Raw genomic sequence first — 14065 nt, forward strand, 5'->3', positions numbered from 1 at the left:
CTCATTGATTGATGGAGAACAGTAGAAAAAAACGAGGGGGAAATTTTCAGCACAGCACTAACTTGAACATTTCTGTGGGATATGCACAGTTTGCACTTGCCTTTATCCTGTTGCCATAGAGCTGCCTTTATCCTGTTGCCTTGCAGCCTTGCTGCCTACCAACTAAAAACTATTTTACCAGTAGAACTACTGGCTGGTACTGTATCAGTTGATCATCCGTGCCCACGGTTTTATCTGTTCTTGATTTAGGTCCAGTAGCTGTAGGAAGAACTACCAAATCAAACACTAGTCTGGGTGATATGCTAGAGGCCAAAATGTGACACAATCGGCTATAAATCTGACTGTGGAAGGCTATTACATACTGTGAGTGAAGATGGAACAAGAGGGGCCAAAATAGCGTAATATTGTTGTTATTACTGTAGCTTGTCTCTCTCCCCCGGTTCTTTGTGCTGAACATTCAAAGAGGAACAGAATGTCCATTTTGCCTCATTGAGACTGCAAAGCATTGTTGTTTACTTTCAAGTATCTGCACCCATCAGTTGTAACAACCTTTTATGAATAGAACCTAGCAAAAACCCGACTAAACAAGAATAATGTTCTATTTTATTAATGAAAAATAATTTGTGGTTGCTGCAATTTATTCTTCACCACCACAGCAATACTCAGGATATTAAAGGCACTGTATAAGTGTTCACAGCAGCAGGATATCATTTTGGTTCAGGCAGTCCTTATAATTCAGTTTTTGTCATCACTTTCACTAAATTACTGATATAATAAAATAAAAGCATAGGAAATTAGTCATTCAAAACATTTCACCATCACCTACAGATATATTTTTTTACTACACAGACAGGGGACAAAAGAAAATGGTAAAAGTAATGGAAGCAACAAAATTTGTTCTTTTGGATTCTGTCTAATAATGGTGTTGCCAAGTTGGAGTCTTAAAAAAAGAATTTCTGCACATTGTGAGACTTTTTGATTACAGGTAATAACTACTCTAGTAGTTATGTTCTTACTTGCCTTAAACGCTTTTGCTGCAGTGCATTATGTTGGTGATATAACATTGCATATCTCAGAAATGATAGTGGATTTCTACCAAGGCTGAAAAAGCCTATAATCTCACTTAAAAGTTTGAAGTCTTTGAAATTACCTCAGCTATGCAGAAAATATTTGATGAGCACAACAAGCTCCAATGAGGAAGTGGTAGTCTTGGGACTAACTGAGAATTGCTTTCCCCTCAGGACTAGGAAAATCATTGAATCAAAGAGACCACTAAAAAAAGCCCACCTTAAAAAACACACACCCAAAAACCAAAGCTGTTGTCTGGTTTTTGTGTCAGCAACAGAAAGAATGCTAGCAATTAACCAAGAAGCTCCATACAGACTCAGCTCCTATGAGGATCGCTTTTTTTTTTTTTTTTTTTTTTTGAGAAATCAGAAGGTAAAAGCAAGTTTATGCCTCTCCAAAAAATGTGGGATAAAAGGAAGCACGCTGCTTTTTTCAATGAATGCCTAGGCAAAGTTTACTGATGACCAAGTTGTGGGCTATGTATAGATATGTTCACTTCAGTTGGTTAACACAAAGCAGGACCGTCACTGCAAATGTTTCAAAGCTGAGAAATTGCTTCCCTAGAGAGGTTTGGAACTTTCGGAGAGCATAACAAGAACTGGATCAGATCAAAGGCCCATCCTGTTCTCGCAGTAGCCAACCAGATGACTTTGGGAATCCTGCAAGCAGCACACAAGGACAATAGCACTCTTCCCATTTGGGAGTCCTAGCAAGTGGTATTCAGAGGCTTATGGCCTCTGTGGAAGCAGAACATAACCATCATAACCACTGATGGTCCTATACTCTATGGATTTGTCCAAACCACTTTTAAAGTTTGGGGAACCTCACTATATCTCACGACAGTGAATTCCACAGCTTAATTATGCAGTGTGTAAAGAGAGTTGTTAGGAGACCCTTAACAAACTACAGTCCCCAGGACTCTTGGGGGTGGGCATGACTATTAAATTGGAATAAGGGTACTTTAAATGCATGGCGTGGATGTGACCCTAGTCTGTCCTGAATCTTGCAACATTCAGCTTCATTGGAAAGGATGCAACACTTATCTGTTCTGAGAGGTTTTTGACTGCTGCTGTTCCTTTAGTTTTCTGCTCTTTTTGATTAATTATTTGGTGTTTTATAGGTTATTTAACTTATATGCAGAATTCATCATGCAAAAGGCTGGACCGGATAAATCCCAAACTGGAATTAAGATTGCCGGAAGAAATATCAACAACCTCAGATATGCAGATGACACAAACTAGATGGCAGAAAGTGAGGAGTAATTAAAGAACCTTTTAATGAAGATGAATGAGGAGAGCGCAAAATATGGTCTGAAGCTCAACATTAAAAAAAAACTAAGATCATGGCCACTGGTCCCATCACCTCCTGGCAAATAAAAGGGGAAGAAATGGAAGCAGTGAGAGATTTTACTTTGGGTTCCATGATCACTGCAGATGGTGACAGCAGTCATGAAATTAAAAGACGCCTGCTTCTTGGGAGAAAAGCAGTGACAAACCTAGACAGCATCTTAAAAAGTAGAGCTATCACATTGCCAACAAAGGTCCGTATAGTTAAAGCTATGGCTTGCCCAGTAGTGATGTATGGAAGTGAGAGCTGGACCATAAAGAAGGCTGATTGCCGAAGAATTGATGCTTTTGAATTATGGTGCTGGAGGAGACTCTTGAGAGTCCCAGGGACTGCAAGAAGATCAAACCTATCCATTCTTAAGGAAATCAGCCCTGAGTGCTCACTGGAAGGACAGATCCTGAAGCTGAGGCTCCAATACTTTGGCCACCTCATGAGAAGAGAAGACTCCCTGGAAAAGACTCTGATGCTGGGAAAGATTGAGGGCACAAGGAGAATGGGACGACAGAGCATGAGATGGTTGGACAGTGTTCTTGAAGCTACCAACATGAGTCAGACCAAACTGCGGGAAGCAATGGAAGATAGGAGTGCCTGGTGTGCTCTGGTCCATGGGGTCACAAAGAGTTGGACAACGACTAAACGATGAAACAACAACAAGAACAACAACAGGTTAAACACACCACTTTGAATTGTGCCAGGAAACATACAGGAAGCCAGTTTCAATAACCAAGAAATTCATTTAATAATCTGGCTGCTGTCTCCTGAAGCAGTTGAACTTTTCTAATCACTTTTTATAGGCATTCCCACATATAATGCATCTAACCTTGATTTGTCCAGTACATAGACAACTGTGACAAGAGTGTATTTATTTAGGAGGGGTGTACAAGGTATAAGGTGCTCCAAGCTTCACGTGCCCATGGGCATTCACAAGCAAGGTTAAATCTAAAAGCATTTCCAAGCTACAAACCCTTAAGGAGAAGTGAAGCCCTATGCAGAACAGGTAGAATACCAAGTCCATGGTCAGCTGCACTGCTTACCATTAGCATCTTTGGAGTTTACTAGCCCATACACTCCAGATAGGTGTAAAATAGCATGGGAGGTAAGAGAAATGGCACAAGGCAGAGAAGATGTACCCTTAGAACCACATTCTGCAGTATCCCTACCAGATAGGGCTGGAATTATCAGAGTACAGTGCCCTCCACTGCCATCCTAAAGGTAAAGGTATCCCTGCCCGTACGGGCCAGTCTTGACAGACTCTAGGGTTGTGCGCCCATCTCACTCTATAGGCCGGGGGCCAGCGCTGTCTGGAGACACTTCCGGGTCACGTGGCCAGCATGACATCGCTGCTCTGGCGAGCCAGAGCCGCACACGGAAACGCCGTTTACCTTCCCGCTAGTAAGCGGTCCCTATTTATCTACTTGCACCCGAGGGTGCTTTCGAACTGCTAGGTTGGCAGGCGCTGGGACCGAACAACGGGAGCGCACCCCGCCGCAGGGATTTGAACCGCCAACCTTTCGATCGGCAAGCCCTAGGCGCTGAGGCTTTTACCCACAGCGCCACCCGCGTCCCCCACTGCCATCCTAGGCAATGATTAATCCAAAAAATCATAGTTTTCTGTGAATATTGACACAAATTGGATCTAAATTGTTTAAACGTAAACTGGAGCTGCATAAATAGCAAGGTTTTTGATTTGATTTTAAAAGACACAAGAGATTATATTCTTAAGCATAAAACAAAGAAGATATGTTACACTATGGAATGTGCTCCCACAAGAGGTAATAAACTCAGGTGGCTTTAAAAGTCAGTGACCACCCAAGTTGGATGGGTGTTAAAAGAGGATTAGATAAATTCATGGAGGATCAGGCTGTCAATGGGTACTGCCCATTATGGCTAAGTTCTATCTCCACTGTTGGAGGACACCTCTGAATACCAATTGCTGGAAACTGCAGTTGGGGAGTGCATAGCTGTCAAGTGTCCCTTATTTGAAGGGACAGTCCCTTATTCAGGCGCCATGTCCCGCTGCTGTCCCTTATTGATGGATGTCCCTTAAATTTCAAAGGAAGCAGCTCCTCTCCCTCCCTCCCTGCTGGCCAGGGAGGAGGGAGGCTCCAACTGTGTTGCTTGGCTGTGTTGCTCACCCAATAAGAAGACTGGGGGATGGAGCTTGCATGCCTTGTGTGTGGCTAGTTAATGCAAGCTGAGGGGTTTTTTTTAATGCTGGATGCCATTTTGTTGCACATGCTGCTGCAAACTTTGCAGTGCAAAGCCAGGCCGGGGAGCCATCTTAAGTTGAGGCTGCATAGGCCTTGTGGTGCATGTGATTCAGATTCTATTCAGTTGAACCTCTGGTTTCAAAGTTGGTTGGACAGTGTTCTCGAAGCTACCAGCATGAGTTTGTCCAGACTGCAGGAGGACAGGAAGACTGGAGTGCCTGGAACAGGTGAGGCTGCAGGTCCCTTATTTTGGCTGCTGGTCCCTTATTTTCAATGCTGCTGGTCCCTTATTTTCAAATCTGTAAGTTGACAGCTATGGGAGTGCGCTGTTGCGCTTGGGTTTGGCTTGCAGGCTTTCCCTGAGCATCTGGTTGGCCAACGTGAGAAAGGGAGTCTAGACTAAGGTTACCAGATTTTTTTCAATGAATCTGGGGACATCATTTCAACTTCAGTAGGAATGATATGATTTTGTCAGGGGACTGATTTGTAAATCCGGGGACTGTCCCTGGGAAACGGGGAAATGTGGTAACCTTATTCTAGACCAGATGGGCCTTTAGCCTAATTCAGCAGGCCCTTCTGGTGTTCTTTTACTGGTTTAATTCTATCTGTTATTTATTCCTTAGTAATAGTAAGATTAGCAAAGCAAACCTACCCAAACATTACTAGCTTACACTTTTCCATTGCTTTGTTTGCTACATCTCAGAAGGGTAGTACAGAGCTGGAAAATAATCAGAATTCTGGAACATCTTCACTATGAAGTACGATGACAACATTTTGTGCCCATAGATACATCAAAGAGAAACTTTCCCCAACTCTTTTTATGCAGGCAAGGATTTTAAATATTGGAAAAGGATGACCTCTCAGTCTCTGTCCTACAGGTAAGTTGCAGCCATATGAATCCAAATTACTGCATGTTTACAATACATAGGCTGTCAATTTGGAAATGAGTTCTGTACTGGAAGCACATTTAGTAGGAAGCAAGTTCCAATAAACTCAGTGTTAACCAATTTAGCACAGTTTTCTGAGTTAACAGGTATAGAATAGTGTACATACCAGTTAGCATGACTTATCGTGGAGAAAAGAGATTGAAAAAATGTGAACAAGTCATTATTCAGGTTTGTTGTATGTGTCTGGAAATCTGCCTTTACCCTGCCTCTTTGGACTTATTTGCAGGCTTGGCAGAATCAATGTCAATGAAGCTCTGGGCAGCTCATTTGCAGGCTGAGCAGCAGAATGTTCATTCTTGAAGCAAGAACTAATAGGAACTTATACAGAAAATGGAGGTGTGGTTATTCTTGACACATTATGAATTTGACATGCTGCTGTGTCGAAGGAGCCCCTAAGATGGTAAGTAAAAGCTGCTGATGGTCTGGCCACTAGCCTAGAATGTCTGGGCACATTTCTGATTTTTTTATTTACAACCTTCTCATTTCATTCACAGTCCTGCTTCTCCTTTGCTGATATGCCTCAAAAGTAGGTAATTCCAAAGTATGTAATTATCCAAAAGCTTTCCTAAAGCCCTTTAGGTTAAATGAATTGACTACATTTATATGGCTATAGTGGAGGGGGCGGGGGTACATTACCACCAAGGCTAATTTATTTCAAGGCTATTCAGTGTTGTTCAGATGCCTTTTGTCATCCACTAGCCATTCTTTATTCATTTATTTAATGTTTGATGTTTTATTATGCTCTTATATGTGTTGGAAGCCACCCAGAATAACTGAGGCAACCCAACCAGATGAGCAGGGTATAATTATAATAATAATTAATCTGTAAAGCTAAAGCCCCCCCCCCAACATTAACCTTTCATTGAAGGTAAAGTGACCCAATCGTGTAGTAGTTGCATCTTTTTTCTTTACCTCTACAGGATTTGTTGCAGACATAAAAATAATACCCTTTATGATTTGCGTATGAGTTTGTATGCAATAAATGTGCACCTAAAAAAACCATCCCTCAGTGAGTGCGCACCCTATTGAAATGTGCTGCACATGCCTATGCTGTCCCTGCACAATGTAATACCTGGAAATAGATGCAAAAATTGTGTTTTGATAGTGGATTTGGGGTGGACTTTAGACTATAACCCACAAATATCTGTGTTTTTATGACCCAGAAATGAAGGTGTGGGGAATATTTGGCCCTCTGGATGTTACTGAACCGTAACTCTCATCAGCCTCAGCAAGCATGACCAATGGCCAGGGCTGATGGGAGTTGTAGTTCAGCAACATCCAGAGTACCCAGTGTTTCCCACACCTGCAGCACGAGCAAACACTAGTTTGTGTTTTGTTTTTTTTAATGCTGGAGCCAGCAGAGACGGATGACAACACGACCATACAACCATACAGTATTGAGAATCCACCAGGATCCATGCCTCAGTTGCATATGGCAGTGCCACAATGGATGCATGCCTTTTACGCGGCTGTCTACAAGAGCCAATTGATTTGTGGGGAATCCTATGCTTAAAAAATGTAGAATAATGGCTCGGACCTTGGCGGCACCATGGATTGGGAGGACCCTGGTTTTGGAGGGAAGCCGTGCCAGCCAAAACCCACGACGATGTTTTACAGTACAGTGCTCACAGACAGGGATGCGAGCCGTCATTCGATGGTAGGTTTGGGAAGCCTCTACGTAAAACCAAACGCATCCTTCTCTTTTTTCGCGGCTGCAGCAGAAGCCCGCGCTTTTTGGCAGGCGGCTGGATTCCCAGAGGCAGCAGGCGCCGGCGCGCGCGGTGTGCGTAGAGGCGCGAACGACACCTGCCCATCCACCCGGCCCGCGGTCCTTGCCAGGGACCCGCCGCGGACTCCTGTGGGCATCCTTGTGCCCGCGGGTCTCGTCGCCTTTTGCTGTGTCCATTCATTGCGGGGAGAAGAAGACTAGGACGGGGTGTCTGTGGCGGGCGGAGGAACCAAAAACAACAAAACAAAACCCCGCGCGCTGCGTAACCAAATCCCCTCACAGTCGCAACGACAGCCCCGGTCTTGCCGCTGCCGCCGCCCACTCCTTCTCCTCCCAAGACCCAGAAGGTGGACGGCCGTTCTCTGAGAGAAGCCTGGGCCAAGCTCCGCGCCTCCTCTCCCGGCGTCTCCCGGGCGAGAGTGAGCGAAGGAGGAGCGGGGCGAGGGAGCAGGGGCTGCTGCTGCTGCTGCTGCTGAGGGAGCTCGGCCACTCCCCCCACGGGCTCCGCAGCGCAGGCGCCCTGGCGGCTACCGCAGGCAGGGGGCGGCAACATGGCGGAGTGAGCGGCGGCGGCGGCGGCGTTTTCCGGCTCCACAACAACAGCGGGGGCTGCGGGGCGAGCTTCCCGCTCTCCTCCGCGCTGTCCCCCCCCTCCAGCCCACCGCCGCCGCCCGGAAGCTTCTCCCGGCGGCCCACAGCGCGCAAGCCCCCGGTCTCGGCCGCTTTTGTGGCGCCGTGAGGGGAGAAGCGGCGGAGGAGCGGCTTCGGCTAACGGGGCAGCGGCGCCCATAATAATCCCTCATTATAGAGGCGGGCGCGGGAGCGGCTCCTGGGACGGCCCTTCGGCGGCGGCGGCGGCTCCGGTCCGCTCCCTGCGGCCCCGCCGGGCGCTGCTGCTGCTGCTGCTGTTGCTGCGGTTGTGCCGCTGCGGTGGATGCGCAGCTTCTCGGCCAGGGCGGCGGCGGCGGCAGGTAGTGTTGGCAGCGGCCGGGGCTAGATGGCGAGCGAGAAGCCGGGGTCGGGGCCGGAGCCGCAGCCGGCGGGGCTCATCCCTGTCGGGGCCAGCAGCAGCGGCGGAGGAGTTGGAGGCGCCGCGGGAGCAGCAGTAGCAGCAGCAGCACCGCCACCAGCACCGACGACGACGACGACGACGGGAGGAGGAGGTGGTGGTGGAGGTGGCTCGGCGGCGGCGGCCGTGATGGGGGAGCTGCGGGCGTCGGGCTCCGGGTCCGTGGTGCTTCCCGCCGGCATGATCAACCCGTCCGTGCCCATCCGCAACATCCGCATGAAATTCGCCGTCTTGATCGGACTCATCCAAGTCGGCGAGGTCAGCAACCGGGACATCGTGGAGACCGTGCTGAACCTGGTAAGAGGTGCAGGGGTCCCTGCCGCAGCTCCTATGTAGGAAGAGCTCTGGGGACGGGGCTGCCTCTCTTCTCTCGCCCCCCCCAAAAGAGAGAGAAAGCGGATCCCTCAGGCGCCCCCTCCCCCCACAACATGCAGGATCCTAACTACTCTGGTGTCCTCTAAGTGCTCCTTCGTGCTCTGTCCCACTCCCTCCCCCTCCTTTTTTTTTTGGTCCAGGTGCCTGTTCTCTTCCTGATCTGCCTTCCTTCTCCATCCTCTTACCCATCATGGAAACTGAAGGGAGGGGCTTTCTTCATGAGCTACTTTGTCATTTAATCTGGGAGGTCTCCCTTTATCTTTTGCTGGTCCTTGGAGAGCTAGCTCCCTTTAGCCATATGCTTCTACTCTGCCCTCCTTAACAAGCTCCTGCCCACTTTCCTACTCATGGCATCCCTGGTGCCTCCTCCTGACAGGTTTCTCATATCCACCTAGTGACACTTCCCAAGGCCTGAGGCAGATAAATCCCACACCTCCGGAAGTAATACCTTTTCTTTACTGTTAATTAGTGATGACTTCTCTTCCAACACAGATCTTTTTTTTTGGGGGGGGGGGGGCGTAGCAACGGAGACTTCCTTCCTCCTGCCAGTTTTTGTACCAGGCTTCCTTCAGATTACATTTCCACCTTGTGCTTATGACCTCTACTCACTCTCTGTCCAACTCCTGGCCCTTTTTAGTTTACTTTCTTGTTTTGCTGTTGAGTAGGAGAGTGTATGGAATACTGCTCTGTCACATAGGCCCATACAGTTCTAACCCGTGCTTCTTCAAATACTTGATTTGGAAAAGTGGATTTAATTGTATTAATTATTCTCAACTTTAGGTGCTCTTAGATAGTCTTGTGACTTCAGTCTGTTGCCAAGCAGAGGGATTTGATAGTACATCTATTTTTAATTGTATAAGATTAAAGAATAGCCCCAGATGGCGTCTTTCCTCTGTTGCTGAAATGTGTGAATGATTTAACCCTATTACCTTGCAGCCCATTGGGTTTGACATGTTGAAGAGAGGTTTTGTCTCTTACAATCTGTTGATTGGGTGAGCCTCTACTACTTTGTTACACCAGGTAGCTTCATTGTCACCTTTATTGTTTGAAATAGCTTTCTTGCCTGCTGTCTGTCTAAATGGTGCTGATCTTCACACACAAACACACACACCACCCCTGTGCTGCTCCCAATACATGGAAAAAAACATTTCATGTTAGTTAAATTAGCTCATAGTCACTTTGTAGTGCAGGCATTAATTGCAGAGTTGTATGGCAAGGTTTTAGCTCTACCTATGTTAGAGGTTTAGAAATCTACACAAGAGAGAGCGAGGAAACTGGGTAAAGAAATGAATCACTTTAATTATGAGAGATTTGACGCCTCTCCTGAATGCAAGATTTGCTGCAGCAAACCTCATGGAACAGTTGAATGGAAACATCCTGTTCTGGATATAAAATGAGGAGGAGAGCTGCTACATGGCAGATACCTTAAAATGCTTCTGTAACAAAGTTTTAACCATCCTATTCTAACCTTTAGGCAAAAGCAGGACCTGTGATATAGTTACATTGGTCACTTTGAAGTAATATGCCATTTTTTTTTGTCTAATAAATATTTACCACTGGCCCAGCCTAACAGAATGGTAGAACTGCTGCAAATGTTTAGAGATTGGCTGTTACAACATTTGAGCAATAAATGCACAAGAGTTAAAGCTCTGTTCAAGACATGAGGGGGCTAAGTAAATAATGATAAACATGAATGGTTCCTCAGAATTCATATCCATTTCTCAGCTTTCAAAGCTATCCTTTTTAATAAAGCACCTGTTTTAAAAGTTGCTGTAACTTGGTATTTTTAAAGTAATTGTCAATTTATTTCAACGTAGCAATGGAATAAGGTAATACAGAAAAATAGTTCATTGAGCAGTTTCAAGGAGATCTTGCTCTGAAGGCAAGGTGCTTAATCCTTTTCTTTTGTTGTTTTCATCCTTTGTTTTGGCAATTAAACCTCTGAGAACTTGTTGATGTGTCAATAAATGCTTTATACGTTTATAACCCAGTTACTAGTTTTTTTGGGAGAGTGTCTTCTGTCACTGCTTATAAATATGTAGAAATCAGAGGATGCATTTCAAGTAAAGGGGAAAGTTCAGAAGTTGTTTTGATAGCACTGCATTTTATACTAGAATTACTTCCTGCAAATGTCAAGATGGGACAGGAAAGAAAATTGAGACAACATTGTGTAGTTTCCCTTTTGGTACAGTCTATACCTGTGAAGAACACAGCTTCAGGTGTGATATAAAGAATCATAAACTATTTGCAAGGAAATACATTCTGGTTTGAAAACTAGAAAAAAAAATTATAATGGTCTATTTCCAGCAGCAGCAAAAGGTTATTGCTGGTGTGTTATTAATTCAGTTTTCATGGAGTTAATATAAAATTAATTTCTTTTATATTTACTTAGAGGAAGCAGGCAAGATAGGAAGAAGCTTGAGAATGGGAAAGACTGGTGGTCAGGCTAAGTGGGTTTTCTGTACTGTAGTTGTAATGTGAATGACTGAATCATTATCTTATGTGACTGCTTTCTGAGTGATTAAAAGATACTCCTGTGTGTTTGTTTATCTGACAATTGCATATTCAGTTATTTTATTGGTTGCATAGTGGTAATTCTGAAGTACTCTGTCTGAAGTGTTATTGTTGGAATTGATAATGGACTTCCAAAAAAAAAATGTATCACATTAATACCTGATAAATAGTTCTCACAATTCATTTTGTGTGAAAAAATGACTACCTAATTATGTGTTGGAAACAATGTAATGGAATTTGAGAGCAATGTTTATGAACTGTCTGATTGTAATAACAGAGGATCTGAAAGTTAAAAGACTCAAATTAACACCTGCATACCAAACACTTCCAAGTTTCACTGAAGTCAGTACAAGTGTGCTTACAGTAATAACCTAAACTGTAGCTGCCATATGAGTTTAAAGCTGCCCCCAAAGCTTTAGATTTGTATTGCATTGCATTTTCTGCTAAGTACCTGAACTATATTTGAGGATTTATGTAAAAAATGCTTCTTGTGTGTGATGGTGAAGAGCTGAAAAGAGTGCAATAGTAGAGATTAATATTTAAATATGAAAATATGTCCTGCATTGTTTAACATTAAACCTAGGCATGTGTGTGTGTGTGTGTGTGTGTGTGTGTAATTACATAATAACATTTTTGTTATTTTGTGTTCAGTTATACTTTAAGTTACTAAATTATGAATACAGTGGTACCTCTAGTTACAAACTTAACTCGTTCCGGAGGTCTGTTCTTAACCTGAAACTGTTCTTAACTAGAGGTGTGCTTTCGCTAATGGGGCCTCTTGCTCCTGCTGTGCTGCCAGCACACGATTTCGGTTCTCATCCTGGGGCAAAGTTCTCAACTCAAGGTAACTCTTCCAGGTTAGCGGAGTTGGTAACCTGAAGCGTTTGTAACCTGAGGCGTTTGTAACTCGAGGTACCACTATACTGTACTTGTATTGTAAATTAGTGGTTTTTCTGCAAAGGGTTTGATCCTGTCGCACTCACTGCTTCCTTTAATTTAGGAAAACCATTTAAATGTGTGTGTACTTGATGGTGCTATATGTGTATTGGGCCATTGAAAGTAGGCGTTTCTTCCTGTTACTAATGAAATTAGTACTCACATTTAAAAGCGTGAATTAAGCAATTAGATATTTGTGTTGAATTATGTAATTGAGGTTCTTGCACTAAAGAAGTGCTGTGCTCATAGGTTTCTACAGGATTGGGTAATGTTTGCAGAATTTGGTTCGATTTTGGTCAACTGCAGAACATCACAGATCAAGCTTCATCTTCCCATTACCAAGAAACCTCCAGTGTTAATGTTTGTGCATGCATAGCTGATTTAAATAATGCTGTCCACAGCCACAGCAACATCAGACCTGTGTTATCTGTGGAAATCACTTAGGAAAAGTAAAATCTTAATTTTTGATCAAATATTGAACTTTATTCTTTTTATTTCATGAGGTTGATACTTGTTTGATTTGGCATTATTGATTTATTGTTTACATTTTTAATCATATTATATTATATTGCATTGATTTATTTAAAAGAATTTATAAAGGGTTTTAATGGAAAATCCTTGAGTGGCGTACAGAGAACAATATAAAACAATTACTGCATTGATTTTCAAATAAAATCAGAAAATTTTGATACAGATATACATATCTTGTTTACTTGTCAGGATAGGCTTGCTGAAACAAAAGTTGTAGCAGGGATCTAAAACAGCTGGTTTCTGTTCTATTGTAATGCTTCTTTGGAAAAGTTTCTTTCAAGGGAGGTGTTTAAATAACAACAGGGCTTATCCTTTTTCTCTGCCCATGTCATGCCCAGGTTTGAAGGAAATGGGACAGAAACTTCTAATTGTTACTGTAAACTTTTGGTGATGTTTGGCTTTAAAGCAAAGGTTTATTGTGAACCCAACAACTGGCTTCGAAATCAGAACACTCAGTGGTCTCCAGGTTGAAGTGAATATTATTGCCTTGGCTTATGGTTATATCAATTAAAGGTAAAGGGGAGGGATCAGATTTCCATGGGCCTAAGAATGTTAAGGTGAAATTCCAATCTGAGTGTGAAGAAAATATAGAAGTTAGTTAAACCATTGACCTTCAGAACTAACAACCAAAATGATAAACAGCTGTCTAAGTAGGACTGATATTACCTACTCACATGAATCCAGTCTCATGTGAAAAACAGAGATACGCTAAATCTAGAAAAAGGTTACATCATAGTTGGAATCCTAGAACAATGGTTTATGTTTAGTTGCAACTAACTAGAGTTGCACCAAATGACCAAGTTCCTCTTTCTTACTCTCTCCATGCTGTTACACTAATATTCGGTGAAAGCAGCACCCTCCACCCTTCTTGCAAGAAGCTAGAATAGCTACTAGAAAAACATGTCCACGTGTATCTTCCAGATCTCAAAACCTTTCCATCACTTCCTGGAAGAAGATTCATGTGAGAAGGGTAAACAGCAAGCGTGAGAGAGGATTACAGATAAGTGAAGTAGTAGCAGAAGGGACACCTACATAGCAGATAATTATTTTGGGAGGGGAACTTTGATAAATGTTATTTATCCCTTCTTCCAAGTGCTCAGCATGGTGAGAGACTTCCTCCCTTAAGTTCTCTGTGCATTGAACATGTCAACATGTTTGGAACCTAGATATCTGAAAGACCAGCTCTTCATGAAACTGATCACACAATTCAGCAGGAAAGTCCTGCCACATGTCCCACCACCCTGAGTTGCAGAGGGTGATGAAGTACCAGTGAATAGGTTATGGAATGCACTGTCCCATGAGACCCAGCAAACAACTTCCCTGTATGCAATCATGCAAC

At 43.8% G+C, this 14065-nt stretch overlaps 1 protein-coding gene across 4 annotated transcripts in view; it reads left to right on the top strand.

Moving 5' to 3' along the window:
- Positions 1-7831: 7831 nt before the first annotated feature.
- NBEA (neurobeachin) overlaps positions 7832-14065 on the top strand; it is a 361495-nt gene continuing 355261 nt past the window's right edge. For 3 of the 4 annotated variants that reach the window (XM_028726491.2, XM_077927142.1, XM_028726499.2), the window contains exon 1: positions 7832-8667. In XM_028726491.2, coding sequence (XP_028582324.2) covers positions 8299-8667 — 369 coding nt within the window. In that variant the 5' untranslated portion in view covers positions 7832-8298. The remainder of the gene's footprint in view (positions 8668-14065) is intronic. The other variant, XM_077927141.1, reaches the window with a different exon arrangement.

The sequence above is a fragment of the Podarcis muralis genome, chromosome 4 (genome assembly GCF_964188315.1).
Source record: "Podarcis muralis chromosome 4, rPodMur119.hap1.1, whole genome shotgun sequence".
Taxonomy (NCBI): domain Eukaryota; kingdom Metazoa; phylum Chordata; class Lepidosauria; order Squamata; family Lacertidae; genus Podarcis; species Podarcis muralis.